Source organism: Cricetulus griseus, chromosome 7 (genome assembly GCF_003668045.3).
Source record: "Cricetulus griseus strain 17A/GY chromosome 7, alternate assembly CriGri-PICRH-1.0, whole genome shotgun sequence".
NCBI classification, from domain to species: domain Eukaryota; kingdom Metazoa; phylum Chordata; class Mammalia; order Rodentia; family Cricetidae; genus Cricetulus; species Cricetulus griseus.
This window is the reverse complement of record NC_048600.1, coordinates 111,106,378-111,132,475: the sequence shown is the minus strand read 5'-3', so window position 1 is coordinate 111,132,475 and position 26,098 is coordinate 111,106,378. Positions and strand designations below refer to the sequence as shown.

General features: G+C 51.3%; 2 protein-coding genes and 3 non-coding genes across 5 annotated transcripts in view; all 5 read left to right on the top strand.

Moving 5' to 3' along the window:
- Nucleotides 1–6,910: 6,910 nt before the first annotated feature.
- On the top strand, nt 6,911–12,096 carry Arl5c (ADP ribosylation factor like GTPase 5C). The gene is made up of 6 exons (XM_027424080.2): nt 6,911–6,956; nt 7,668–7,728; nt 9,221–9,365; nt 9,895–9,978; nt 10,528–10,679; nt 12,051–12,096. Exons 1-6 carry the CDS (start codon nt 6,911–6,913, stop codon nt 12,094–12,096), a joined length of 534 nt encoding a protein of 177 aa, XP_027279881.1.
- A 1,417-nt stretch (nt 12,097–13,513) lies between these two features.
- Nucleotides 13,514–13,585, top strand: Trnac-gca. The gene has a single exon. It is a non-coding gene; the product is annotated as a tRNA-Cys (tRNA).
- Nucleotides 13,586–13,739: 154 nt separating this feature from the next.
- Nucleotides 13,740–26,098, top strand: part of Plxdc1 (plexin domain containing 1) — a 57,585-nt gene continuing 45,226 nt past the window's right edge. Inside the window, exons 1-5 of the mRNA XM_035448150.1 lie at nt 13,740–13,818; nt 13,862–14,072; nt 14,393–14,504; nt 14,642–14,909; nt 25,604–25,782. Of these exons, the coding sequence (XP_035304041.1) occupies nt 13,740–13,818; nt 13,862–14,072; nt 14,393–14,504; nt 14,642–14,909; nt 25,604–25,782 (849 nt within the window). The remainder of the gene's footprint in view (nt 13,819–13,861; nt 14,073–14,392; nt 14,505–14,641; nt 14,910–25,603; nt 25,783–26,098) is intronic.
- Nucleotides 14,229–14,300, top strand: Trnac-gca. Its single transcript has one exon. It is a non-coding gene; the product is annotated as a tRNA-Cys (tRNA).
- On the top strand, nt 24,494–24,706 carry LOC113836575. Its single transcript, XR_003486920.1, has one exon. It is a non-coding gene; the product is annotated as a small nucleolar RNA U3 (small nucleolar RNA).

Below are 26,098 nucleotides of genomic sequence, written 5' to 3'. Positions count from 1 at the left end.
ACAGCGTCCCCTGCCTGCTGCCATCGGAAGAGAGGGGCCCTCTGCATCTGAGCCCCACATCTCCGTGCCACCTGGGTGTGGAGACCATGAATATTTGGTCCACCTCATTCTAAACCAAAAAAACTGCTCCTTCACCTTCACCCTGAGGCCCCAGGGGAGAAGCTCTGTGGGTTGGTGCCCAAGAGGTGACATCATCCAGGGAGAACCTTGGGTCTCCCCTAGGGGTCTTGGTTGCTGCTGCTTCTCTGTATTTGCCTCTTGTGGTTCTGTCCTTTCCCAGTGTCCACTTTCCCCCAGAGGCCTTGGTATCCCCTCTCCCTTGGGGTACCATTAGCCTCAGCATCCCTGTAGTCCAACAGCCCTCCCCCTCCCCAGCATCACAGCTGGTCCAGAGAGAGCCGATTGTGCCAACGAGGACTGGGCCCTGCCCAGCTGCCCACCTCAGGGATGGGCACCTCACGCCTGTCTCGCCACCTGTGCCAATGTTGTCCCAACCCTCACCTGGGGGCGGGGTGCAGCTTCCACTTACAGGTTAGAAGATACCACTGCCCAACCTTTCGCTCCCTGTCTTGTCCTGTGCCCATCTGTCTGTCTATTTGTCTGTACTCCTCTAGGAGAGATATTTTGCCACATATAAAACCGCAGTCCTGTCCTTTGCGGCCACCTCCTGAGCCTGTTTCTTTGTTGCCACCCCACGCAGTCAGCCAAGCAGCCTCACTGGCTCTCAGTAGTGGGACCTGGGACCTGTGCCGGAGCAAAGCAGGAGTGCAGGAAAAAAGCTGTGTCCCGGCTCTTGGGGCAAAGGAGAGCTAGTACTTTTCTTTAGCCGGTTCTGAATTGTCTGCAAGCATTCCTCATTCAGTCACAAGCTCACATCTTACTTTTCTGTTCCTTCCCTGCAGAGTTGTGTGGGGGTGATACTAATCCTGGTGTTGCTTACCGGGTGGGCTCCAGACCCACCGGTTCACATCTTAATGACACATGCACTTCTGTTTTGTTTTTTCCTTTCTGCTTTGACCTCCCAGTGCTGTAGTAGCCCACCTCACCAGGGAGGGGTGACCTTCAGTGGCTCTGGGATTTTTTTTTCCCCATGCTGGAACTCCCAGAGGTTTGTCTGCCTAATCTTCTGAGTGCTGAGTTTAAAGGCATACACCACCATGCCCCCAGCAACCAGTTTAGGTTTTGTATCCCCCTCCCCCAAGACGGGTACTCACACTGTAGACAAGGCTCACCTGGAGTTTTCCATGTATCTCCAGCTGGCCTGGAATTACTTCGGCTTCCCCAGATGCTAGGATCACAGGTGTGTGTGAGCTACCGTGGCAGATTTTTTTTGTTTTTTTGTTTTTTTTTTTGTTTTTGGAAAAGAGCTTGCAATGTAACCCCTGACTGACCTGGGACTCAAACCCATACCAATTCTCCTGCTGCAGCCTTCTGAGTACTGGGATCACAGGGTTACACGTGTGCCACCAGCTGGGCCCTGAGAATCAGCTTTGGGGCTGAGGAAGTTATCCACTTCTATGAAAAGGTGGTAGAGATCAGCCAGCTCCCTGAGACAAGTGAGGAAGACAGGTGGCGGCGGTCCCCTCCTCCATCACCAGCTGACAGGATGTGGGCTGTCACCCATATCCTGCCTCACACAGCACCTGCAAGCTTCCCCACCCTGCTGGGTCTTGTTTCTGAGGGGATGACTTTAGACGACTTGAGTGTGTGGGTCCTCCGCCTGAGTGCTTCTGCCCAAAGCGCATGTTTAAGTGTGACAATGACAGCAGACCCCTGATGCCCCCAGATGAGGAGCTGGAAGATCACAGGGACAGGGAATTGGGCGGGCCAATGCCAGAGTCCCTTGGGGAATTGATAGAATCGTTGAGAACCTTGCTCTGCGCCACCCTCACCCCCAGCCTTCTCACTACCTTTCAATTGAAGGGCATCAATTGTTCTCTTCTGTGTGTAGCTATGGAACCAGCATTTATTAAAGATCTCCCATATGGTAGGCTCAAGTCAAACAGGCTACCACAGATAGCACTTGGAGTTTCTTGCTATGGGGAGCATGTGGTACTGGGAGCACCATTCTCTTAGCTGGGGAGGTCAGAGAAGGTTTGAAATCTGGGAACATGGTCTGGTTAATCTAGACAGGCAAGTGGGAGGAAATTCCTAATGCAGAGAAGAAGGAGCAGCGTGCATGACACACCATTGGCACCTGACTAACAAAGGGTGGTGACAGCTAGTGGCCACAGGGGGCTTGACTTGAGCAGGTCACAGTAGGCCTTACGTTAAGCTAAGGAGTCTTGAGTTTGGTTCTGAAACTGGTGCAGGAATTGAAGAAGTGGCGATGGCAAGATAGGGGCGCAGTGTGGCGCCTGTAGCCGTCCCTGCAGATAGTACTGCTACTCCAGGTAGCAGTGGCTACCCAGGCCACAGTGGAAGGCAGGCACCGACCGCTAGAAGAACCCTCCAGGATCTGAAGCTCTCAGAAGGGAGTAAGTTGGAGGTGGCAGGTGAGAAAATTGGGAGTCACCAGGGGTGACTTCACCAGCTCCCACAGATATTAAATTTTGTGGTGCATGTGACCCCCGAGTTCAACTAATTCTTCTGCTCCAGGGAGCACAGACTTTAGAAAGAGTGGGGGTTGGGGGGTTGAGGAGGAGGAAGCAGGTGTCTGAACATGCTCTGTCTCCTGTACACCTTCTGCCTACAGTTGCATTTGCTCAGAACTTAGAGGTGGGCACTTATAGCTGGCGTAGATAATAGAGATGAGGAGAAAGCCTGGTTTCTAGGCAACCGCAGCCCTCTACCCACTCGGGCTGCTCAGTCAGCAAGCTGGTGGCTGTCAGCATGTGAGGATTTTAACAGCCATGACATCAGCCAGCCTGGCTACCGCCACCACTTCCAGGCCTCAGAAGCAGAGGCAGGGGGAACTCTCCTAACTGGTACCTTCTCTTCACTGCTTCTCTGACTGGCTGCTTTCATCTCTGGTGGACGCTGTCCCAGTGAGCTACACTAGGATAAACCACAGACCCTAGATTTGCCCCAAGCTTCACTATCCTGAAAATAATTGGGTTGAGCTGAGGCCACTTTGGCCTAGGATGGGACCATGGTTTCAGGCTAATATCCTGATTTAATTTAGCTCCAGTGATGGCTTTCTTGGTGAAGTCTGTCTAGGCTCCCTTCTCAATCAAACCTTCTCAGAGAGCTGTGTCTGCAATGCTATGGCAGCCAGAAGAGGAGGTTGGAGTCTCTGACCTACGTGGATGCTAGGAACCAAACTGTTCCTCTGGAAGAGCAAGCCATGTTTAACCCCTCACTGAACCATGTCTCTAGCCCCTGAGGCAGTTCTTCTTATTTGTTTACTTAATGTGCTTGCAGAGTGTCACTTTCAATTCTGCAATTGGGTGACAAAGCAGGATGCCTTTCTCCCCCAGATGGCAGCAATGATTAAAACCCTGGTGACCCCCTAGATACTCTCTGTGCCCGCATCAAGTCTCACAGCCTGAACACCAACCCTTTCCTGTGACTTAATGGAATCGGCCCAGATGGACTGTGTGGACCATGGTGGTCAATTCTGTATTGTTTAAACTCTCCTCACCAAGTAGAGTGGGATGGATGTCTTCTGTTATATGTGCCTGGATGAGCCTGTGGAGGTCAGTGACCAACTTTCCAGGGCTTGCTTCTGTTTTTCTTTGCTCACTACAAATGTCCAGGCTTTCCCTAGGCCTCTTACACTGGTATCCATGTTCCTTTTTTTTTCGTTTTGTTTTGTTTTTATTTTTCAACACAGGGCTTTTCTATGTAACAGCCCTGGCTGTCCTGGAGCTTGTTCTGTAGACCAGGCTGGCCTCAAACTCACAGAGATCTGCCTGCCTCAACCTACCAAGTGCCACCACCACCACCACTCAGATCATGTTACATTTTGAATACTCTAACTGGCAATCCCCAGGCTGTCGCTTAAGTCATTCTAATACAACCCAATAACTTCTCTTCCTGAATCTTATGCCAAGCATTGGACAAGGCGGGTATGTGCCAGTGAACAGGATTCAAGCCCCACACTCTAGGAAACAGGCTTCCAATCTACAGACCCCAAAGAGAGAGAGGACTATGTAGCAGTAGAACCAAGCCAGAGCTTGGGGAATAGGTGGCGATGGTAACCATGCAGTTAAAGGCTTTCGAGGGTTTTCCTTTCAAAGCATTCAAGGTAGAGGAGGCCATGAAGCACAGACACATTTGAGAAGGTCTGGAAAAGATCTGGGCCTATCTGAGTGAGGACCAGCTTATGCAGAAACTGTTGGGGCAGGCTGCAAAGGCAAGCAGGGGCTGTTGATGGAGGCGCTTGAAAGTCACTTGTGGCTGCTCTAAACCCAGTGGGCAGCAGAGAGTCATTGAGAGCTTATGGAGTGGGGAGTCAGTAACCATGAGATGTGCTTAAGAAAGGCTGATGGGGACAAGGAGGAGGAAAAGGAGGCCCCAATCACAGCAAAGGAGGTGGAGGCAGAAAGACAGCTAAAGGGTCGCTGCCTTAGTAGAGGGCAGCCAGGCATAAGGGGCTGTAGGAGGCCACTCTCAATGAGTGTTGCGGGGTGATGGCTGGAGCTGTTTTCTTGGAGTCTGCCTTGACTTACAGTGCAGGAGAAGACTATCAAAGATCTCCAGTTTTTTCAGGGCCAGAGAAAAACTATGGAGTCTGGGACTCAATTTCTCAGCCTTAGCTCAACTTACCTTTTCCATTTCTCTTTTGGTTTTCCGGGTTTTCCCCAGGTTGTGAAGTTCACAAAGCACACATTTTTTTTTCTCCTGCTTCCTGCGGGACTTGCTGTTTCCTTTGTGACCCATGTCACCCTCTGTTGGGTCTACCTGCTGCTGGAGTCTGTGGGCCAAGCACTCAGAAGGTTGAGGCAGGAGGATTGCTGGATCCAGGAGTTTGAAGCCAGCCCAGGTGACATATTACACATTGAGGACTTGTGAAAAACATACAGAAAAAGATCAACAAATAAAAAGACCGTTTCTCCTCTGCTGAGAGATGGAGGGATGAAACTGACTAGAGGTGCCCACAGGAGGAAAGGACACCCCTGTTCTTCTCTAGGGGAGCTCACTTTGATTGGACCCAGAAAACCCCCCACTAAAAAAATCAGCTGCAGACAGGCTGATAGCTGGGATGTGATCTGTGAGCCTGCCTGAGGTAATTATAAATCTATTTTAGTTTTGCTTTTCTGTGTAGCCCTAGCTGTCCTAGAACTTGATCTGTAGATCAGGCTGGTCTCAAACTTAGAGATCCACCTGCTTCTGCCCCCTGAGTGCTGGGATTAAAGGTGTGCACTGTCATACTTGGTCAGAGTGATTTTAAATTTTTTTTGTTTTGTTTTTGGAGACAGGGTTTCTCTGTGTAGCTTTGGAGGCTGTCCTGGCACTCGCTCTGGAGACCAGGCTGGCCTTGTACTCACAGAGATCCGCCTGCCTCTGCCTCCTGAGTGCTGGGATTAAAGGCGTGCGCCACCAACGCCCAGCTGATTTAAAATTTTTATTTATATTATTTTTAATCATACATAGGTGTGTGAGGTGTGTGTGTGTGTGTGTGTGTGTGTGTGTGTGTGTGTGTGTCTTCATGTGGGTATGTGTACATGAGTGCGGGTGTCAGCAGAGGCCAGAGGCACCAAATCCCCTGACCTGGAGTCAACAGAAAGTTGTGATTTGTCTGATGTGGATCCTAGGAACAGAATTTGGATCCTCTGAAAGTGCAGCAATGCCCTTAACCACAAAGCCATGTCTTTAGCCATTATTGTTGTGATTTTAGGCATGTCCAACTGAAGACAGAGGTTTCTGTCCTGCCTGGTCCCAGAGTCGTTTAGTCCCAGATAAAAACACAGAGGCTTATATTAATTATACTCATAGCGATACATAGCTTAATAGAAATAGGTTAATAATTAAGAGAGAGCTAGCCAATAAGAAGAAGCCTGCACCATCTGCCAAACAGTGTGTTTATTTGGGAATAAATGGCTGCAGGACCGGGCAGGATAGAAACTGCATACAATTCATGTAGCTAAGAATGACTGTGGATGCAACCTAACACAAAATGAGAAACTTAATAATATGAAATTAGGGGCTACAGAGATAGTTCAGCAACTAAAAGCACTTGCTGTTCTTACAGAGGACCTGAGTTGGGTTCCCAGTATCCAAGTTGGCTTCCAAAGGTATACATGGACTCACATATGTGGCATACACACACACCCATAAATAAAAATACTTTTTTTTTTTTTTTTGGTTTTTCGAGACAGGGTTTCTCTGTGTAGCTTTGGAGTCTATCCTGGCACTCGCCACCAACGCCCAGACATAAAAATACATCTTAAGGAACCAGGATTAATGGCACAAGCATTAAACCCTGTCTCGAAAACAAACAAACAAACAAAAAAACCAAAATCTTTGAAAAATTATGAGATTGGATTGGCAAAAAACATTCTGAGGGGTTTGTTGTTGTTGTTGTTGGTTTGTTTTGTAACTCAGTTGCAGGGCTCTCCAGTGTGGAACTTTGTAGACGAAAAGACTGTGTCGCAATGTCAGAAAGTTGGACCTCCCTTGGAGGGTTTTGCCCTAGCGGTAGCTGTTGTGGGAGGAAGAGCAGGAGTTCGCTTTGCACATTGCTGACTCTTTACTTGCCGCTCTGGAGCAGATGGTCCAAATTCTTCAGTGTCCTCGGGGTGAAGAGGACTCTGGGATTTTTCCTTGCACTTTCAGGGCCCTGGTCTTCACGGTGATGTCCCTTAGACCCTTAGCACCGGTGAGGTGCCCGCGTCCTGTGGGATTCCCAGAATGACGCTTGGGGTGTCCCCAGCTGATAGGAGCAGCAGGTTCCCCAGGCGGGGCTTTGAACACTGGAAGGCCACCAAGCCCCCCAAATCCTCAGACTGCCAGGTCCAGGAGAGATATGGGACAGCGGATAGCCAAACTGATGCGAATCTTTGGGAGCCAGGGTAAGGGGCGCACCGGACAGCCCAATGACCTCTTTGATTCCGCTGTCTTCTGGGGCTTTTGGGATTGGGGGTCTTCGGAGAAGACCCACTGGGAACCTTGGGCTTCTAGAGTCCGTTGTGTGCACTCCGTATGCTCCACGGCTCCCCTCCTCTCTCCCTTCCGCACCTCTCCAGCCCCTGCGCTTCGATGTGCTCAGGGGTGGGGAAGCCTCCGGCCCCTCCCCCACCACCCAGCTGGGCTAAGCGCAACCCGGGTAAATCAGTTTCCTGCGGTGGTGACTTAGAGGCCACACTCACTGTGCTTCGGACCCTCAGACAACCCCGTTTTAGAAATGCGGAGGGAGATGGGATGGGGTCAGCTGTCTCTTCCACATTCCTGGAGAGCTGCTGGGGTCCGGTCCGATGGCAAGTGAAGTGGTGTAGTCCCCAGCCCGCTGGGACCGTTTCCCAGCGCACCCCAGGGATTGGTGGCGGGGCCCGCGGGGAGCCGACGGTTGACCCACACCACACAGAAAACTGAGATACTGAGCTCTGCATCAGTGTGGTTGGGTTCGGAGACTGCCGGGAGACGGGTGGGGCCGAGAGAGGAGAGGGCACCCAGGCGGGAGCCGAGGGTGAGGAAGAGGCCAGGGCAAGATTCTTACTGGGGACACCCAAACCCATGGTTTTCGGGGTTGGCTCTGACCTTGTCCTTCCCCTGGATGCCTGCAGAGCACAAAGTCATCATCGTGGAACTGGACAATGCAGGAAAGACCACCATTCTCTACCAGTTGTAAGAAACTACTTGGGGGACAGAGAAGCCTGGGCCTCACTCCAGTCATTTGGACCACCCACCCACCAGAGCCCTTCCCTAAGGTTCGCCGGCAGCTCTAGACAAGAGGAGTGATGGGAGGACGCTGGTGTAGCCTTCCTCCTGGTTTAGTGGCTGTACGCTTGGACTTGAATCCTGCAAGCTGTGAGTGACCCCCAGTCTCACTGCCTCTCGCAACCAGTCCCGACCGCATTTCAGGATGCCGTATGTTCGGAATGCCAGTTGTTTTCTCGCCTGGCTGCTCTGGACACCCCCTGGCGACAAGGCCCTCCTCACCCTTGCAAAGTTCTGAAGTTCAAACAGCCACCCGTGCTTTTCCAGGTGTTTCGCTCAGAATGAAGTCTTTCCTGATTTGGAGACTCCAAAGTACCTATTTATTTAGGAAAAGTGCTTCTCTGAGAAATAAATGTAAAGTATTAATTAATTAATATTAGAAAAGAAAGGTCTGGCGGTGTAGGTCAGTGATGGATTGCTTGCCTAGAATTCTTGAGACTCTAGATTTCTGACACTGTTAAATGAGAAAAGAAAAGTGAGAAAAGAAAAATGCAAACTAAGTCCTTACTCCCAATCTTCCTCCTTGTAATTTCTTGGTAAGCTTTCAGAAAACAGGAGTAAATGGGGCATAGCAGTCTTTGCCTATAATCACAGGACTCTGGAGGTTAAGACAGGAGCATCTCATATTTGAGGTCATACAATGAGACATGACCATTAAAAAAAGAAAGATCCGGCTAGAAGGATGAGTGTTTTGCCAGGCAGTGGTGGCACACACATTTAATCCCAGCACTTGGATGGCAGAGGCAGGCAGATCTCTGTGAGTTCGAAACCAGTGTGGTCTGCATGACCTAGTTCCAGGCTACACGCTGGTGTAGCCTTCCTGGTTTAGTGACTGTATGCTTGGACTTGAATCATGCAAGCTGTGAGTGACCCCCAGTCTCACAGCCTCCCGCAACCAGTCCCGACTGCATTTCAGTACGAGCATGTTTGGAATGCCTCCTCCAAAGCCACAGATAAACCCTATCTCCCCGAAAAAAAAAAAAAAAAAAAAAAAAAAAAGAAAGAAAGAAAGAAAAACAATGGGGGGGGGAGCAAAACAAAACAAAAAAGTTTTTTTAAACCAGGGAAGTGTCTGATGGTCCTCACTTGGACCTGCCTGGTTCTTCACAGCTCCCACAATTCCAGTGTGGTGTACAGACCAGAAGCGACAACACCATGTAGGAATTTAGCGCATTGCAAGCCTTTGGGCCTCTGAGATTGTTCTAAGGAGCACTCCTCTCTGGGGTCCCAGCCTAGGCCACACTTGGACTAGCTCATACCTTTCTTTCCCCACATCAATCTCAGGCCATCGGCCTTGGTGATTGCTTGGTCACCCAGGGCTGAGCTGTTCTGAACTGGACTCAGCTGCCCTGGGGGTACAAGGGTAATTAATGGTCAGAGCCTTCTCTTGCCTCCCTAGCCTGACCAATGAGGTTCACACGTGTTTCACCATTGGTAGCAACGTGGAAGAAGTAGCTCTTCAGAAGATCCACTTCTTCATGAGGGACTTAGGGGGCCAGGAGGCTCTGCTCTCCATCTGGGACACACACTACTCCAATACTGAGGTGAGGAGGGAGCCAGGTCTGGGAGGCCACAGAAATGGCTGTGCCACTTACCACACTCTCTGAGCCTAGCTTCTGTTACCTGGGATGTGACTGAGTAATGGGCACTCAAGCTGCCCCAAGAAGGAAATAGTAACAATGTGTCAAATATTTAACATTGTGTAGCACCTGTGAAGATTTTTGAATCCTAAAAACCAAAAAATAAAAAATAAAATATATAAATACAAATAAAAAGAGATTTTCGAATCCTAAAATGAGTGCGGTGGTCCATGCCTATAATCCCAACACTTGGGGGATGGAGACAGGAAAATCATAAGTCTCAGACCAGCCTTGGGTTGCATACCAAGATTTTTGTCTCCAAAGAATAGAATATACGGTGATTAAAAATGGGTCCATCCTGGTGCGAATGGCAGGCTGCTCAGTTCCTTTCCTGTGGGGTTGGCACTTGTTCAGGGCAGAGTGCTAACTATTGGTAGGAAAGATGTTCACCAAAGACAAAGCTTGCAGCTCATATCTCACTCCCGCTGGACAGTTTGTCATCCTTGTGATCGACAGTACTGACCGGAATCGGCTGCTGACCACCTGGGAAGAGCTGTATAAGATGCTGGCCCTGAAAGTGGGACTGGCTATGTGCTCTCAGGCTGGTCACATGCTAGTTTACTGTAGATGAAGGGTCATTGTCCTCAGCACAACTGAGCATAGAAGCTAAAGTTGCTGGTTCAAGGACTGAGCTCACTCCCTGTGAGACCTTGAGCAAGCTGCTTCACTTCTAATAAGGAGGGTTGTTAGATTCTACCTCACAATGGGAATGGCAGCTCTTACATGTGATCTTGAAAGCTGAGACTGATTGCCGTGAGGTTGAAGCCAGCCTGGGCTCCATAAAGAGTTCCAGGCCAGCCTGGGCTACAGAGTAAGAGTTTGTTTTGGAAAAACAAACAACAACAAAACAATGTCTGAGGTTATTGTTACCATCCTGTGTGCAGTAGAGAGATTTCCCATGAGCTGTAACACCATTTGATGGGTTTGCTAATGTTGGATTGGGTCTCCACCTCCGTCCCACCAGGCCATGGGCCTCTCTTGCTAGGATAGTTGGGCAGGGATCCCAGAGGACTCTTGAGGCTGTGGGAGGGTTGCTGGCTGGCTGACTGGGCTCTTCTGCCCACAGGCACTTCAAGATGCCTCAGTCCTGATCTTTGCCAACAAGCAGGATGTGAAAGACTCCATGACCACAGCAGATATCTCCAAATTCCTCACACTCACTGCCATCAAAGACCACCCCTGGCATATCCAGGGCTACTGTGCTCTCACTGGAGAAGGGTCAGCTCCCACCTCTCCCCTACCCAGCCCAGCCAATGGGCTGAAGGTTACAGGAACCCCTTTCCTGTCTCTTTCCAGTCAGAATCTGCCCACAGTTGGCTCTGGGCCCAGTAAGATGGACAAAGGGCCATAACTAAGGTCTTATGAGCCTGCAGAGCCTCTGTGCTCCAAGGGTTAAAACTCCCCCAGACAACAGGGGTCTTAGGGACTGAGAAACTCTTTGGAGAAAGTGCAATGGATAAAGTGGCAGAAAGACAAGGGTTACTCTGATTTTCTCTCCATGGTCGGGTAGCTGAGATCCTCCCAGTGAGGAGGAAGAAGCTGTGGAAAGACTTTGGGTGATGGGCCTTCAAGGCAGAAGTCGCTGTTTCTCTGAGTTTCTTACTTGTAAAAGGAGGGGATTGTACTTCCATCTCCCCCCAGTTCTCCAGAGAGTGACTGGCATGATTTCTTCATTAGGTGTTTTTGAATACCTACTTTGTGCCAAGTACTGTTCTGGGAATTGGGAAAAATGGTGGTGAACAAACCAGACAAAAATTCCTGCCTCGGGGCTGGCAGTCCAGCCCCACATGTCTGAAACCCTGAACTATTGCACACCTCAAGCCCCGCCCCCAAAAAAAAGACACAAAGTGATACACAGGAGGGTGGAGAAAGGAAAGAAAGCTTGGGAATAGTTGGGGGGAAACTGTGTATGTCCACATGCGTACATGCCCATTGTGTGGATTATTAGGGATTTTAGTGCTTGGATCAGATACCTCAGAGTGTGAAGGGCTGCATTTCTCCAAAAGGGCCTTCTATGGGATCTGGAAATTTTCTTTCATCTCCCCTGTCTGGATACTTTTTTTGAAGACAAGAAAACATTAAATAAAAGAGTCTGAAGGACCACAGATTTCTGGAAATATGTTTGTCATCATTAGGGACTCTGGTCTTCTTCATTCTATAGTACAATTCAGTGTACTCCCTGGGCTAAGCTGGATGATGACACACATGGCCAAGTTTCCACTTTTGCTCTGGAGGTGTTTTTTTCCTCATGAGGAGCTTGTCTCCTCCCAAGCCTTTGAGGTCACCCTGCTACTACTCCTAGTAACAAAAACGGGACAGAGAAGGCTTGTCCGGAGACACAGCGCAGGAGCCCAGGAAGGTGAGTCTCCGTTCCTCTCTGCTAGATTGCTTCTCCCCAGGAGCTCCAGCCCCCAGCACAGTGGGTGCTGATGCATTCTGGAACTCAACTCACTGCCCTTCTACCATTAAGTAATTGAATATAACCTTGGCTACCCTCTCCGTCTGTCCCAGGCAGAGGCTTGGAGCTTTCCAGCCATCATCTTATGGGAAATGCTCATGGTCCATTGTCCCATTCCTCCCTCCCTGCAGGTTGCCAGCTGGGCTTCGGTGGATGCAATCTCAGGCCACCAACTGATGTTCCAGCCTGAGGCCAACCAGAAATCACATGGTTAGCACCGGTGAGAAACCCCAGCCATTTGTTGGTGGAAACAGGGTGGCTATGGACAGAGAGACTGCCACTGTCCTCTCAGTTGTCACTGAGGGGCTGAATCAAAGACTTCAAGTTGGTGCAGACAGGGCCCCAGATGAAACTGTCCCTCACTCCATCCCTGCAGGTGTGAGGAGACACAGGGAAACTGCTGGATGTATTGGGGCACCTCTTCCAGCCTTCATGTTCTGTCTGCCCGGAGAGCAAGAGATCTTTGACAGTGTGCCATGTCCATTGGATAAAGGAGATCCCGATCAAGGAGGCAACAGTAACTGGCCAAAAGTTGGGGGTTGGGGTGGGACGGAGAGGTAGAGAGTTGGAGAACAGAACATTCCAAACATCACACCGCCAGAGGTGATGCCCTCCCATCCCCCTTGTTTTTTTGCTCCCTCTTGGATGCTGACTCTGACCACAGCTTTTGGGGTCTAGGTTACCACGTGGAATCTCCTTCCTTCTTAGTGTCCTTCCGGTGTGAGTCCTACTCTTCTCAAATGTCAAAGGTTCTATAGGACCTACTTATTTCCTCTTTGTGTCATGATTTAAAAAAAAATCGCATTAAGATTTAAAAAGTAGCCGGGCGTTGGTGGTGCAGGCCTTTAATCCCAGCACTTGGGAGGCAGAGGTAGGTGGATCTCTGTGAGTTCAGGCCAGCCTGGTCTCCAGAGCGAATGCCAGGATAGGCTCCAAAGCTACACAGAGAAACCCTGTCTCGAAAAACAAACAAACAAACAAACAAACAAACAAAAAAGTATAGGTATATAGTAAGTACCACTGAAACGTCTTGCCTCTTATTTCTGTCTCTTCCTAAAACTGTCTTTTGTCACCTTGGAAACGGGGTGGGGAAGCGGGGACTGCCTCAATGCTCCATTTGGCTAGAGAAGTTGGCTAGGGTTGGCCAGGTTGAAGAGCTTTGGTACCAGCTAACCAGAACCGGGGCTCTTGGCTCTAGATCTAGCGGTGATAAGAGGCTTGTAGTGATCCACAGAGAAGGGGACCCCAGAGGGAGAAAAAGCCCCAGTGTCCTCTAGAGGTGATGCTAAAGATGGATTGGAGGCCCGTGCTGCCCGTCTACATTCAGAGACCTAAACAGGATAGCATCTCCCCTTTCCAATCAGGCAGTGGACCTGTAGGGGAACCTGGGCAGAGAAACAGAGGACCCAGTATCTTTAATTTTATAGCTTCCCTGAGATGTAATTATGAAGGAAAAGCTTGTGAATTCTAGACATTTCGGTCATACTTTATATTTCCATTAGGTTATTTTTGACATAACAAAAAATGTAAAAATATCAGCACTATAGAAATCTATTCCATTGAAATTCATTCTGATGAGCCCTGTCAGCGTGGCGGGGGTATAGCTCAGTGGTAGAGCATTTGACTGCAGATCAAGAGGTCCCCGGTTCAAATCCGGGTGCCCCCTCGCGGCTCCTAGCCGTGCCTACTCTTTTGCTCACCTAGCCGACCGTCGGGTAGCTTGAGACCTTAGAAAGGAGGGGCTCCCCGAGGCCACCTTATTTTGCTGACGTGTGCTGTCCTGCTGTTGCTGCAGTCCAGTGTACGTCCTTAGCCGGAATATGGCCGGAGCCGAGCCTCTCGGCCAACCGATCCCTCGAGGCAACCGCTCGCTCGTGAACCGCAGGGCGAGCGGGGTGGGTGGGTGGATGCACTCAGGTGCGGGTGAGTGGCTGTCCCTTAGCGAGAGCTGAGTGTCTAGGGTCGGCGCTGAGGCTGGGGGCAAAAGGTCGGGAGAAGCCGCGAGAACGTGTAGGAGGGAGGGAGAGCGCGGAGGAGCAGCGGCGGAGCTGCAGAGTGGGAGCCCGCCCCGGGGCGCGCCCGGGCCGCCAAGGGTTGATCGCCTCCGTCGTTCTGGCCACGTTTACGTGTTCTGTCAAAAGGACTCTCAGGGCGTCAGGAAACACTTTTTGTTTCCAAACGAGCAATCGAAATGTCAGTTCCTTACATTTCTTGAAAAGTTCGAAGCTAAATCAGCTCCTTCATAGACACGCTAGTGCGCCTGCGTCAGAATCACACTTAACCGTTACTGGCGCCCAGCTACCAGCAGAGGGGGTATAGCTCAGTGGTAGAGCATTTGACTGCAGATCAAGAGGTCCCCGGTTCAAATCCGGGTGCCCCCTATTTTTTTTCTAGACGCATTATTTTTGTTTACATGGCTTTCTTATCGTGTTCCGTGTTTTTACGGGTAAGCATTTCCTTGGCCAACTTCTAGAGAGTCGGGAAGTGACTACGGCGGCAAGGATCTGGGGATTTCTAGAGCTGCGCCTCTCATGCTGGAAATGAAGATTCCCGTTCTCATCTCTGACCCAGTGAAATGGCCTGGGGTGGGGCTAGAAATGTGTTTTCTGAGGGCAGCCCCGGGTAAACGCCCGAGTTCTGGAGGCTTGCGTTTAGAAACTTACAAGCATCGTTTGCCTCTGACTCTCCCGAGTTGCTGCTTTTGTCTGTACCCTAATAAAAGGCCTCACAAAAACGCGGGCACCCGGGCTGGCGGTGCACGAAGCCGAGGCTGGCTCTCCACGGCGCCTGCGCGGACCGGCCGAGCCCGGAGAGCCGCCCAAAGCAAACGCGGAGCTTCCTCGCTCGTCCACTGGGCGGCGATAGGAGGACGCGGTTAGCGAAGAGCCGATTCGAATCCTCCCTCTGCCCCTCCCGCGGTGAAGGCCGAATTCGGCTTAGGCATCAGGAATTCAGTGCCTCTCTTGGTGGGCTCGCGCCGGCAGAAACAGGTAGGGTTCTCGTGAGTTCGAGGCCACCCTCGTCTAAAATGGACCTGCCTGTCTGGAAAACAAACAAACAAACAAAAACTACCAACAAAAAACTTCTGTTGCGCGGCTTTCCCTGGCCCATAGTATTCCTTAAAGGGTTGAGGTCTGGGGGAGGCGATCTGTGTGCTCTTCGGCCCGGAGGAGAGTGGAAGAATTAGGGTCCTGAGAGATGAGAGAGAACTTAGTTTCCATTTCCTTCCTCGCAGTGTCGGGCCACCCACCTGCTCAAGGCCACAGCCGACTTCTCCGGGCCCCACGAAGCCGCCTGCGCACCCGTTCTCCCCGCGCTCCTCGGGTCTCCAGCTCGGAGCGAGCCGGGGCCCGCAGCCCGCCCCACTCTCCGGGCCCCAGTTCTTCGTCCTCACACGAAGTAGGACACGGGCACCTTCGCGCCTTGACCTGGTTCCGTGCCGTCTATTAAACCTCCTAAATCGCGGGTATTTTTATTCTCTGCTGGAAGGGAAGGGGGAAAGTGTCCTATTCCCAGAGCCCGCAGAGGCGGTGGCCGTGGGCACCGCTTGCAGACTCTGGGTCTGACCTTCTTGGGGAGGGGGTCCGAGCTGCTTCAGGGTGGGACTGTGCCCGACCCCTGCCCCTAGAGTCTGCTGGGCCGGGGCCCCAGGGGCCGGCGCTGGGGTGGGGTGTGAAGCAGGGGACCGGGGGATGCAGCTCGGCAGAGGCTGGGGGGCTCCGCCGCGGGGGTGGCCGGCCGCGGGGGTCGCTGAGTGCACTTCTGCACACGTGCAAGGACCAGCTCAGAAAGTCACACGCCCTGGGGACACCGGCAGCAGCCAACCGCCCAGGCAGGGGCGCTTCCTGGGGTCCTCCACCGCGGCCTTGCCCCTGCTCTTCTCCGGTCCCGCGGGGCGCGGCGCGGAGCTCCGGGAGGCGGGGACCCCGGCGTCGCGCCCCGCCCTCCGGGTCCTCCCGCCCGCGCTCCCCGAGGCCGCAACGCCGCGCTTGGCTCGCCGTGCCCGCTCGGGGCAGCTCCCTCTCCAGCCGCCGCCGCGGGGACCCTGAAGCGGTCCGCGCCCACCATGCAGGCTCAGCTCTGGCTGCTGCAGCTGCTGCTGCTCCGCGGGGTCGCGCGCGCGCTCCGCCCCGCAACACCCGCAGGTAGGAAGCGCTGTCAGGGCAGGTGCAGACCCGCCAGCCGGACGCGAGGTATTGGCCGGGGACAGGGGACCAGGGGAACCCCACTTTCCCTGTGTGCTCACGGAGGGCGCGCACCCCCTGCTTCTGTGGGAACGACGTGGAGGGACCCAGCCAGGGGTCTCCAGGAGAGTCCTAGGGACCGCGATCATGCCAGGGAGGCGTTTGCCTTTCCATGATCTTCCCTGTTGCCACCCTCTGCTGCTCTAGGCTGAGTCCCAGTCGGGCTTGAAGACTGCGTGGGAGCCGCCGGAGGATGGGGACACCCTAGCCAAGCCTTTCCCTCTGGGCACTAGCGTGGCCGTCTAACTTGTTTCCCCTACCTATAGCGTACTGGTGGAGAAGCAAGGGCCCCAGGAAAAAGCAGCTTGCTGCTCCGCATCTGCCAGAGTCAAGGGTCCCCTCTCGCTCCTGTTTGGTTCTGCTTGGCTGTCTGTTGCCCCGACTGTGCTGGGGGTGGAGGTGGAGGCTGGGGGAGGGGGGGCAGTGGGGGAGGAGCTTCCATTCTGCACACTCCTCTTTCCCCTGGTTTCTTAAACCATTCCTTCCACTTGGAGATGCTTTCGGAGATCTAGCTTGAATCCCTCATCTTATCAAGAAAGGGCATTTTCAATATATGATTTAGGTTCTGCGCACAGACTTTCTCTGGGACTGGGAATAAGGATGCTCTTCAAGCTTCTTCAGAGGGAGAATTGGGTGCACCTCATTTGGGATCAGGGAAAAGGTAGTTCATGGGGCGCTGCTGCTGACTCTTGAGGCAGCGTTGGCCCTAACCGTGTTCTGGACTTTAACGGTCACAGTGTGGAGTTTAAATGAACCTGTGTTGGGATGAGATGGTTTGGGTCGGGGTGCTGGTGATGACAGTGGGGGCAGAGGGCAGAGAAGTCGCATGTCTAGAGACTGGTATGGAGCCATCCGTGTCCAGGGAGGCGCTACAGAAGGTGGCTGGACACTTGGCTTCTAGTTCTGCTGTCTCACTTGCTATGTGACCTTGGGCCAGTTACTTGCCTTCTCTGGGCCTGTTTCTTGATTTGTAAAATGAGGTTATTGGCAAAATCTTTGGTGTTTGGAAGTGGGATTATGAAAGGTCTTTCCCCCTTCTCATGGTATTCTTCCCTTCTCAAACATGCACAGGCAATTAATAATTTGTCTTAAAATTGCAAATAGGAAGTTACCGGGAGGGCTATTCCTGAGTTCTTGTCAGCCTTAGCCTGGTGTGTTTTCTGAGCTCAGATATGGCTGGGTTGATGAGCGGTTTGGGCCATGGAGAGGGTTGAGGAAGGGGAGTTGGCTGCATCAGGGGCCCAGAGACATGTCTCACCTGTGTAAGTATTGACTGCTCTGCTTTCTCTGCGTTGGGATTCATCTGGGGGACATGGATTACTGCAGCAAGTAAGGTTGAGGTTAGACCCAAAGAGGCTGTAAAAAGCCATCAGGGCAACTGCTGACTCTTCCCAGGTTCAGCTGGGCTTGGTGGTGGGGGGTTGTAGAGCTGATCAGAGGATGTGTGCAAGTGGGGAAGGCTGGGAGGGGTCCCTTCAGGGAGGCTGGCTGCTTGCTCCGTATGGTAGAGCCTCTGTGGCCAGTGAGTGCAATATAGAGGAGGCCCAAGCAGGCCGAGACCCAGCAGAGGCAATGGTGTCCCCATTAGGTTTGGCAGGCCTGGCAGCAACAAGCTCCCCCCAATCCCTAGAGCCTTGTCCCCACATCCGTCCTTAGAATGGGGACAGGAGACACCAATGACCTGAAGTAGGAGTCTAGTGACAAGGAGACCAGAAGAAGCAAGCAGACAGGCAGGCAGGCAGAAAAACAGTGGCAGACAGGAAGATGACTTCAGAGCCCAGGGAATGGACCCTGAAAGTCTGGTCTCAGAGGACCCAGAGACACCCAGGACACCGAAGGGAGAATCTTGCAGGCAGCCATTTCCAACCCACTAGGGGCCCCACTCTCTGAGCCAAGGCTGCCTGTCTCTAGAGAGGGAACTGAACAGAAGTCTCATAACCCGTCCAACCGTAATCTGCTTCCAGCTTCCTCCTTGGCCCACCAGGGGCTTCCTAATAAGCTAATATACTGTGACTAACCTTCAGACCCCTCACAATGGCTGCTGACATAGTTACTGCTTCCCAGCAGTTCCAGGACCCCATCTTCATAGAGACCTACCCCACCGTCAGGGCCAGACAGCAACCTTACTCTCCCGCCTGATTCACTGTGCTGCGTCTATGGGAAGAAGTTAGAATGTTTGGGCTCAGGATCATGCCTGCCTGTCACAGAGAACTCCTCACCCCCTCCCCACAGCTTGTATGGAAACCTGCTTGATAAATGTGCTTGGGAAAGCTGGGCATGGTGGGCCACACAGAGAGCAAGGCCACTGGGAGGAAGAACGATCAGAGTTCAAGGTCATCCTCAGCTACTTAAGGGGTTTGAGGCCTGCCTGGGCTGCATGAAACCCAGTTTAAAACAAAGCCGTTGGTCCGGCATTGGTGGAACACGCCTTTAATCCCAGCACTCTGGAGGCAGAGGCAGCCTGGTCTCTAGAGTGAGTGCCAGGATAGGCTCCAAAGCTACACAGAGAAACCCTGTCTCAAAAGACCAAAAAGCAAAACAAAAACAAAGTCATTGAACAGTGAGTGCACAGGTGCTTCTGACTAGTGCCTTTCTGGGGTAATCTTCAGAAAGCAGCCCCGCCCCCCCACCCCCCCACCGTGTCATCATCATTGTGCCCCCTCCTCCTGCTGCCTGGTGTCCTTCCTTGTCCTCCTTTCTACATTTCTAATCTCCTAGGAGAGGGGCGGGGTCTCTGCAGCAGGGGCTTTATAAGTAGGAGGTGGGATTAGTGAAGCCTGGGAGGACCTTGTGGGTGAAGCAAAGAACCAGGACTTTGAGATGTGGTGTCATGTAGCCCAGGCTGGCTCCAAACTCACCGTGTAACTAAAGGTGACCTTTAACTTCTGGTCTTCATGCCTCCATCCCACAATACTGGGATCACAGGCACAATGCCATTCGGTCATGTTTATGTGGCCCTGGAGACTCGAACCCAGAGCTTCCCGAATGCTGGGTAAGCATTCTACCAACTGAGAAAAGACTCAGAGGAGGTCAGTTTCGCTGGCTGCTCTGTGTACAATTTGGTTAAAGATTCAACCTGGCAAGTGTTCGAGCTGTTCCCGCCCCATCTTATATTAGAGATGGAAGCTTCCAGAGAGTTTGTAAACTGTGGTGTCGTGGTTTAAGGTTGGGCCTCCAACCTTAAACAGGGTGACAAACCTGTGCTCTTCCACTGCTATGATAGGTCTCCAGCCGGGCTGTGCCCAAGGAAGGGTCTCCTCTGTCCTGTAAGACTTGGTGCTGGCTTCCTTCCTCGCTGCCAGCCTCCCCCTCCTTCACTCACTGGTCCTTGCAGTCAGTAACCAGAATTCTAGATGCACAGGCAGTGAAGGGCATGGTGGGCCAGGGGGCCAGCTTGGGTGGTGCACCTGGCATCTGGGCAAGGGGGAGGGAAGTGTCAGGGAGGCTCTGGAAGGAATGACATCTTGTCACACTTGAGGAAAGGACTTTTTCTTTTTTCTTTCTTTTTTTTTTAATGATACATTCTGCTTCCATGTATATCAGCACACCAGAAGAGGGCACCAGATCTCATAACAGATGGTTGTGAGCCACCATGTGGGTGCTGGGAATTGAACTCAGGCCCTCTGGAAGAGCAGTCAGTGCTCTTAACCTCTGAGCCATCTCTCCAGCCCGGGAAAGGACTTTTTCATCAGATGAAAAGGATTGTTTAGCAGCAGAGTAGTCTTGGCTGAGGAAACTGTAAGTCTCTGGTGGCTGGATAGCGGGGCTGGGTCCTAGAGGACCTCAAGGGATGTGAGGAAAAACAGGGGCTGGCCGAAAGTGCCCTCAGGAGGATGCGTGAGAGATGGAATCAGGTGTGTCTCCTAGTCGGCTTGCCCTAGCTAGCGCTGCACGGACAACTGGCTTTAGGGTGTACAGAGTGGATGCTGAAATGAATATCCAGAGAGAATCTCAGTGGCCTGAACAGGATGGTGGTAGTATGGCTGGAAGGACTAACTTGAGTGGCAAATGGGATTGTGGGTAGGATCAGGTCCTGGTGGTATAACGTGGCTCCTTCCGCAGCCTTAACGCACCACAGCAGGGCTGTGTCAGGTCAGGGAAAGGGAGTATGACCTTTGTGCACCCACACACCTCATCAGGTCACCAGTCTCCCAAGGCAGCTCTCATGTTCAGGCCAGTGGTACCCAGGGTACCCTCCAGGAACCCAGGCCTGGGGCTGCCCCTATACCTTAAGAGACAGCCTGAGGGGCTGAAGAGATGGCTCAGAGGTTAAGAGCACTGACTGCTCTTCCAGAGGTTCTGAGTTCAATTCCCAGCAACCATATGGTGGCTCACAACCATCTGTAATGAGACCTGGTGCCCTCTTCTGGCATGTAGGCATAAATGCAGGCAGAATATTGTATACATAATAAATAAATCTTTAAAAAAAAAATAAGCGCTGGGCGTTGGTGGCGCAAGCCTTTAATCCCAGCACTCAGGAGGCAGAGGCAGGTGGATCTCTGTGAGTTCGAGGCCAGCCTGGTCTCCAGAGTGAGTGCCAGGATAGGCTCCAAAGCTACACAGGGAAACCCTGTCTCGAAAAACCAATAATAATAATAATAATAATAATAATAATAATAATAATAATAAGCTTATTAAAAAAAAGAGAGAGACAGCCTGAGAGTTTCTAGTCATTTCTTTTGTAGCCCAGGCTGGCTTTAACAAAAGGTTCTCCCACCTCAGCCTCTGAAATGATGGGATTACAGGGTGTTTCATCCTGTCAGCTTCCTATAGTGTTTATTTATATATTTATGTATTTTTGAGATAGGGTCTCGTTATGCAGTCCTGGCTTACCCAAAAATTGATATGTTGACCAGACTGACGTTGAAATCACAGAGATCTGCACACCTCTGCCTCCTAAATGCTGGGATTAAGGGCATGTGTTACTTACTACGTTTGCACTGTGTTCTGTGGTTCTGACCAGACAGGAGCCAGCCTGCCTGAGTTCAAATCCTGCCATGGACTGATTGGGTGACCTTGAGGACGGTTGTTTAGCATCTTCAGGCCTTGTTTCCCCCATTTATAAAATGGATCTCCTGGCGTTGATTGACATGAGGGATGGAAGTGTGTGTGTGTGTGTGTGTGTGTGTGTGCTTAGTGCAGCTAAGATGGTGGCCTCTCTGACAGGAAATCATCATCCATTAGATGATGTAGTACTTAGAGCTGAGTGACTGAATCTAGCCTCTGTTCTGGAAGCAAATGATGGAATGGCTACTGAGAGGCAGCAACAGGGGCAGGGTTGTCCTAGGGTATCTAGGCATGCCACCTATGTGAACCATTAGGCTTCAAGGCTGTGTGACCAGCCAGCTACACTGGCTCCCGCCATGGGCTAAGAGGTGATCTGGCTCATCCAACGAGGAGGGGCGAGAAATCCTGACATGCTGAAGCTGAAGAGACACTTCTGGGGATTCCCAGCTCTTTGTAGCATCCTCTGCCCTTCCTCTATCATCCTGAAGAGAACCTGCTGTGCCCCTGCTCCTGGCTGGTTGGAACCTCACTTCTGTTTTTACTCAATACTCAGAGCAGCCTGTTATTGGCATGCTCGTCACACAGGGAAGCTGAAGGTTACAAAGTCAAACTGCCAGGTCCCAGCTTGAGGGTGGTGGGCTGGAACATCTCCCCGTCTGACATCCCTCTCCATAGTCCAGGGTTGGTGCTTTCTGCCAGTCCACGCATCATCCCTTCCACTTGGCCTGCATGTGGCCTTTCCACTTCTGGCTCCTGCCCTCCCCTTGGAGCCACTTGCAGGAGGACTTGGGGAGAAGGCAACCCAACTCAGCACAAACAGCCATGGCCTCGCTGCTGAGGCCAGGCAGCTTGCGTGGGGCCGAATGCTGGGCTTCCAGCTATTTGGTAGGTATCTTGTGGAAGAGGTTAGAACTGCCCCTCTGCCCACATTCTCCAGGAGCATCTGGTTATGATTAGGGGCAAAGACTAAAGAGGGGCCCTGCAAGAGTCCAGCAGGCACCAGCAGCCAAGAGTGACTTAATTGGATAAAATGTCTAACGACAAATAAGAGCTCCACAGCAGTACCCTGGCCAGGCCCCAGGCCTGGCCCAGCCAAGCCTTGTTTCAACCTCCATCCTGGCTGCTACCCTAGAGCTATCACCTAGTAGAGTGTCCTCAATTATGCAATGATTGAGCACTTACTGTATGCCAGACTCTGAGGAGAGTGGAAAGAGGCCTGAGGAGCACAAATCTCCCAGGGAGAGGGCACAAAGTTACCTCGGAGAGGGAATCTAGGGCAGGAGCTTTGGTGAGCAAGGTGGGTGGAGTCAGAGGTGAAGAGGACAGAGGTGTCTTTGATCGAGGACCCAAAACTGATGAAGGCCACAGGTGGGGCGATCTGGGTCCTTTATCTATCCAGGCCAGGTGTGACAATTAGAACGACAACATAGGGCCCAGCTTTGGGAACCTAACTCTCTAAAACAAAAGGGATGCTTTCCAGTATCATTTCCAATCAGTGTAACAGCCCCAAGCTGGCTGGAGTCTTGGAACAACTGCACCTGGATGGCCACTTGCCAATCCTGTGTTCATGACGGAGGCTACTCAGCGATCATGACACTCTGCTACTAAACACAAATAAAGTCTTGGGATTCCTATTGAGAATGCTTCTGGCTGTCACTAATTAATGGGAGATGGCATTTGAGATGAAACCTCTTTTGCCATGCCAGTTGGTTTCTCAGCCCCTTGTTACACAGGAAAGCGATTTGCCTGAGGTCAAAGCTTGAAAGTAGTGATGGAGCTAAAACTATTGTTAGTATTTAGGCATCTGTTCTGGCCTGTCCTTGGGGTTCTGACAGGATATGCTCTCAGCGCACATTCACTACATTCCTTTATAAAAGGGCCCTGCCCACCTCCTCTCTCTCCCTCTCCCATTCTCCTGCCCCTCCCTCCCTCCCCCTCCCTCTATCCCTCCCTCTCTCCTCCCCCCCACCTCTCTTCTCTTCCTCCACTCCTGTCCCCAGAGGCTGGTCTCCCCTCCCCCTCCACCCTTTCCTATTCACTTTCCCCCAATTAAAAAAACCCTCCACCTAAGCTCTGTCCACAAAGCTTTTTAAAATTACAACTATGCCCCTCGGTAGGACAAGGGAGCCAGGTATAGTAACACACACCTTTGGTCCTAGCACCCTAGAGTCCGATCTCTGTGATTTAAGGCCATCCTCATTTACATAGCCAATTCCAGCCAGGGCTAAGGATTGAGGTCCTGTTTCAAAACAAACAAACCAAATCAAGGGGACAAGGGAGAAGCACTGTTTCCAGGGAGTTTCTGGTTAAGTCTTTTCAACAATCAAAGCCAGTGGGGGAGGGGAGAGAGGGAGAGGAGACAGGGTCCAGCGGGTAGAGAGGAAAGATGCTATTGAATGGCTTACAAAACTATGATCCAGGCCAACAAGCCACCAGACTTAAAAATGGGCCAAGGACTTAAACACGCTCCCAAAGAAAGCATATAAACAGCCACTATCACACTAAACGATGCTCATTCTCACTAGTTAAAGAAATGTAAACCAAAACCACAAGTATGTATCACTTCCTGTCCATTGATTAGAATGGTTACTACCAAGACCCCAGGGAATAACAAAATATAAGGATGCTGTGAAGAAATTGGAAACCTCAGACATTATTGAGAAGAGAAACTGGCCTATGAGTCTGGAGAGATGGCTCAGTGAGAGCACAGGCTGCTCTTCCAGAGGACCTGCATCTGGTTCTCAGCACCCACATGGCAGCTCACAACTGTCTGTAACTACAGTTCTAGGAGATCCAATGCCCTCTTTTGTCCTCCACAGGCACTAAATGCAAACGAAACACCAATATACATAAAATATAATGAAATAAAAATAATTTAAAACCATACAAACAAATGAACTATCATAGCCATTTCACATGGAAAACAGTGTGGAAGGAAATGGAATTACTATAGGAACCAACAATTCCATTTCTGGGCACATAACCCAAAGAATTGAAGACAGGTCCCCAAAGAGATGCTGGCACCCTTTATTTCTCTTAGAATCATTCATGATCTCCAACTCATGAACACAACCCAAGTTTCTACCGTCAAAAGATCAGATAAGCAAAATGTGGTATAGCATGAATAACATCCAGTCTTCAAAATGAACAAGGCTGAAGACTGTATTTTCAGGGATCATTTCTTTTTTCTTTTTTCTTTTTTTCTTTTTGGTTTTTCGAGACAGGGTTTCTCTATGGCTGTCCTGGCACTCGCTCTGGAGACCAGACTAACAGAGATCTGTCTGCCTCTGCCTCCCAAGTGCTGGGATTAGGCGTGCGCCACCAACACCCAGCTCAGGGATCATTTCTATAGTTTGTTACTAGAGAAATTTCTCTGACTGTGTAGAGCACCCGAAACCACGAGGACGAGACGTAGTGTTCCCTCCTGAGAGTGAAGCCGGCTCTAGGTGCTGCTTTTCTGTGGCTGTCTCTTGCCATTGATGATCACTCTTCTCTTCCTTATGGAAGGGTGAGAGGGAGGGAACACAGTCTGAGTGAAAAAAAAAAAAAAAAAAAAAAAAAAACCACAGCTGCACCTGGAAGACATTATGCAAAGTGAAATAAGCCAATCACTTGTGCCAAGTAGTGGTGGCACTCACCTTTAATTCCAGCACACGGGAGGCAGAGGCAGGTGGGTCTCTGTGAGTTCGAGACCATCCTGGTCTACAAGAGCGAGTGCTAGGACAGCCACAGAGAAACTCTGTCTCGGAAAAAGAGAGAGAGAGAGAGAGAGAGAGAGAGAGAGAGAGAGAGAGAAATGTATTGTATGGTTACACTTATATGAGACATATGGAGTATTCAAAAAACAAAGAGAAAAGTAGGACAGCCCCGTGTGGTGGCACACACCTTAAATCCCAGCCCTTGGGAGACAGAGGCAGGCAGATATCTATGAGTTTGAGGCCAGCCTGGTCTACAGAGAGTTCCAGGACAGCCAGGGATGCACAGAGAAACCCTGTCTTGAAAAGAAAAAGAAGAAGAAGAAGAAGAAGAAGAAGAAGAAGAAGAAGAAGAAGAAGAAGAAGAAGAAGAAGAAGAAGAAGAAGAAGAAAGTAGAACATAGTTGGGCATGCAGGTCAGTGGCAGAGCCTGGCAGGTGTGAGGCTCTGAGTTCTGTCCCCAGCACCTTTAACCTCTGAGCCAGATCCTGGTTTGCCACACAAACCGTGTCTGCTGTGGAGGGTTGAGGAGTTTTAGCATTGCATGCTCATGTTTCTGGGCATGGTATGAGGCACATGGTTCTCATTGTGTGTTGTGAACCTTCAGTCCTGGTCATCAAGTGTCCCCAGAACCAATAAGGCTGCAGTGTTGAGGCTTCTGCAAGATAGGAGGTCTGGACCCCTTCTCGCATCCTTCCTCAGGGCCACCACCACTCAGTGTTCTGTCCCTTCTCCTAGGTCATGATGAAGGCCAGGGCTTGGAATGGAATGCCAAGAGGACCAGGCAAGGCTGGAGTCGGAGAGCCCGAGAGAGTCCTGGGCAGGTGTTGAAGCCAGGCAGGACTCAGCTAAGCCAGGACCTAGGCGGGGCCTCACTGGCCATCGACACACTACCGGACAACAGGACCAGGGTGGTGGTAAGTGGTGAACCAACATTGTAGGAGAGCAGAGCTGGGGCCCACCTAAGTGTCTGGTATGGAGACTGGACTGGATGGGGAACCCAGGGAAGAAGAGGCAAGCTGACTCCAGACTGGGTCATAGGATGAAAGCATCTTATAGTTTTGTAGGCTGCTGGCCTCCTCTACTAGGACCCTGAGTGACCGAGTAACCTGCTCCAGGATGCACAGTGCAGGCACTGAGCTCTGCCAGGACTTAGAGGAGAAAAAGCTAAAGATGACACAGGTACAGCCAGCTTTCCATTTAAGCTCCACACTTCTGCATCATCTTTAGACT

Coding starts and splice junctions, on each gene's coding strand:
- Arl5c (XM_027424080.2), top strand. CDS start 6,911: ATGGGACAGCGGATAGCCAAACTGATGCGAATCTTTGGGAGCCAGG. Junction 9,366..9,894: donor CACACTACTCCAATACTGAG/GTGAGGAGGGAG, acceptor CCCGCTGGACAG/TTTGTCATCCTTGTGATCGA. Junction 9,979..10,527: donor ATAAGATGCTGGCCCTGAAA/GTGGGACTGGCT, acceptor TTCTGCCCACAG/GCACTTCAAGATGCCTCAGT.